Below are 3233 nucleotides of genomic sequence, written 5' to 3' on the forward strand. Positions count from 1 at the left end.
AACCCTGGCTGTTTGAGAGCTCCCTATGTAGACCAGGCTGTCCTGCAACTCAAGAGTGCTACATCTGGGATTAAAGGCATGTGCCACCACACCCAACCTTAATAAATTTTTTCCACCTGGTAATAATGCATATTGTCTGCTGTTCTAGTTTGATCCTCCATTGCTGTGACAAAACACTCTGACCACTACCAACTGGGGGAGGAAAGGGTTTATTTATCTTACATCTCCCCGGTCACTGTTCATCAGGGAGCCCAGGGTAGGAACTCAGGGCAGAAACTTGGAGGCAGGAGCTGGAGCACAGGCCATGGAGGAACACTGCTTACTGGCTTACTCTCCTGGCCCCTGCTCAGCCTGCTTTCTTATGCTACATACACCCACCTGTCCAGGGGTGGCACCACCCACAGTGGGCTGGGCCCTCCCAGATCACTCAACAATCAAGAAGATGCTCCACAGACATGGCCACAGGCCAGTTCTATGGAGGCAATTCCCCAGCTGAGGCTCCCTCAACCCAGGTGTGTCAAGTTAGCACTAAAGCTATCCAACACTTCTGCCTATGAGAGGTTAATAGGAAACAGGACTTACATAAATTGTACCTGTGAGACGTAGAAGGAAATAAAAGAATGTGGGCTGGGGGATGACTCAGGACAGAAAAGCACCGCCTGGGCAGAACTGAGGACTGGAGTTTAGTCCCAACACTCCTGTAAATCCTGAGTAGACATGTTGCCTGCCTATAATTCCCGAACATGGGAATCAGAGACAGGGGACCTCAGGGTAAGTTGGCTAGTTTACCTACTGAATTTCAAGCTCAGTGTCCAAGACAGAAACCCAGCCTCAATATATAAGGTGGAAGGTGATCAAGGAAGACACCCAGTGTCAACCTTTAGCCTCCACACACATGTACTGACACACGAGAACACACATACACACAGAACACACATATGCAAAACAATAAAAGTTTAAAAATAAAATAATGTCATAATGCTTTTTATTGGAATCAGTTTTTTGGTTTTTTTTTTTTTTTTTTTTTTTTTTTTGGAGACAGGGTCTCCCTGTAGCCCCAGCTGGTCTGGAACTCACTATGTACACCAGGCTGGCCTTGAACTCACAGAGATCCACCTGGCTCTGTCTCCCAAGTGCTGGGATTAAAGGCATGTGTGACCACGCCCAGCCCATTTAGTTTTTTTTTAGGTATTCTGGAAAATAGTCACATACAGAATGCAGGGGAGAAGTCTAGGGCAGGAAAAAAGATCAGGTAGTCAAGAATGTATTTAAAACTAAAGGAGTAGCCTACAAATCCCTTCTGACCCATCTCTTCTAAACTTTGCTTTCTTGTATATATCAAATCTCTCCTAATTTGCCTTGCTGAAGCCAGTCATGAATCCGGTTATGTGAATTCTATGCTGAATTCCCATACAGTTCTCTAATTTTCTTTAACCCACAAACCAGATGTGGCTTTCATTATATTCTCTTAAACTACCTAGAGCTCCACATATACTTCTTGCTCGTTTTTCCTGTTTTTAAATATTCAATTAATTTTTTGGTTCTTTTGAGACAGGGTCTCCCTGCAGCCCCAGCTGACCTGGAACTCTCTATGCAGACCAGGCTGGCCTCGAACTCAGAGATCTGCCTGCCTTTGCCTCCTGAGTGCTGGGGTTAACGGTGTGCACTAGCACACGTCCGGCTTTATTACTTTTATTTTATGTGTATCTGTATTGCCTGCATGCATGGATGTGCACCAGTGTTGTGCAATGCCCTCCATTGTCAGAAGAGGGCATCGGATCCCCTGGAACTGAACTCAGGAATGGTTCTTAGTCACCATGTGGTTCTGAGAACTGAACCTGGGTCCTCTGCAAGAGCAGCCACTAGCTCTTAACCAGTTATCTCTCTAGCCCCTTCCTACATTATGATTTATTTGCTCCCTTTTGTTTTTGCTCACTAGACAGTTTCCTTACCAAGAACACTGTGTATATTTAAGTGTGAAATAAATTGTTCCTGAAAGAATAAGCAATTCGGAATTGAGAGGAAAAATAAATCTTTGTGCCTGAATTTCCGGACAGCAAAGCTATTAAGTGACATTAAAATTATTTTTTAAGGCCCAGAGTAAGACCTGCCTACGCTCACATAGACTGTTGGCAACACTGAGGATATTTGAAGCCACTCTTCACAAAAGTCTTCTGCTTTTCGTAAGATTGTACTTTTCCTGACTGAAGGTTGTCTAGCAGTCCTCTTGGGGTTGGATAACAAGGAATGCCATCATTATGACTACAGTCAAGCTTAGAGTACTGTCTACATGCCTGCTTAGTGTACAAAGCACTATGTAGCTCATAGCAATGATAGAATTGTAACATGAGAAAGCCAAGGCACAAAAAATTAGATCCTAGTATGCAGAAAAGGAAAATTAAGCTGTAAAGGCAGTACACTTGCACATTTATAGACTTACTACCTCAAACTCGGAGCAACCATACTTTCAGAACTCGACCATCCTGACCAGGTGAAAACTCCAAGTTTCCCGGACCTCCACATACGTACGGCCAGTCACTCGGAAACACGCGTAGAACTATGTAACCGCGCAAATATAAAGGCGTTTGTCAAAATATCAAGTGTCAGTCTTTTCCCGAGGAGAGAATGCGGCTCTAAAAAGAGCCTTTTTCAAGAACTTCCAAAACTTTCGCTCACTTGGCCTTGTGGTGGCTCTCGGTCTTCTTGGGCAGCAGCACGGCCTGGATGTTGGGCAGGACGCCGCCCTGCGCGATGGTGACGCGGCCCAGCAGCTTGTTGAGCTCCTCGTCGTTTCGGATGGCCAGCTGCAGGTGGCGCGGGATGATGCGCGTCTTCTTGTTGTCGCGGGCCGCGTTGCCCGCCAGCTCCAGGATCTCGGCCGTCAGGTACTCCAGCACGGCCGCCAGGTAGACCGGGGCGCCGGCGCCCACCCGCTCCGAGTAGTTGCCCTTGCGCAGCAGCCGGTGCACGCGGCCCACGGGGAACTGCAGGCCGGCCCGGGACGAGCGGGTCTTGGCCTTGGCGCGCGCCTTGCCGCCCTGCTTGCCGCGTCCAGACATGGCGAAGAGCAAACGGCAGTTAGGAGTTGGGTGACACCAAGGTTCCCCGGCTGGGCTCTTATAGTTTCCTCAAGGCGCGAAAAGGTGGCCGTGTGATTGGCTGTCTTCCCGTTTTCGTTTACGCCAATGGGGCGTGCGACTGTGCCCGCCTCGTGTTTTGATTGGGCAAGGCCC

General features: G+C 47.9%; 1 protein-coding gene across 1 annotated transcript; it reads right to left on the reverse strand.

The window, feature by feature from the left end:
* Nucleotides 1-1828: 1828 nt before the first annotated feature.
* On the reverse strand, nt 1829-3106 carry LOC103728668 (histone H2A type 1-H). The gene has a single exon (XM_029560385.1). It carries the CDS (start codon nt 3057-3059, stop codon nt 2673-2675), a length of 387 nt encoding a protein of 128 aa, XP_029416245.1. The 5' UTR covers nt 3060-3106; the 3' UTR covers nt 1829-2672.
* Between the last annotated feature and the right edge of the window lie 127 nt (nt 3107-3233).

The sequence above is a fragment of the Nannospalax galili genome, unplaced genomic scaffold (assembly GCF_000622305.1).
Source record: "Nannospalax galili isolate Female #2095 unplaced genomic scaffold, S.galili_v1.0 scaffold952, whole genome shotgun sequence".
NCBI classification, from domain to species: domain Eukaryota; kingdom Metazoa; phylum Chordata; class Mammalia; order Rodentia; family Spalacidae; genus Nannospalax; species Nannospalax galili.

What these genes read in the sequence shown, in the direction of transcription:
- LOC103728668 (XM_029560385.1), bottom strand. Translation starts at nt 3,059, where the DNA reads ATGTCTGGACGCGGCAAGCAGGGCGGCAAGGCGCGCGCCAAGGCCAAG.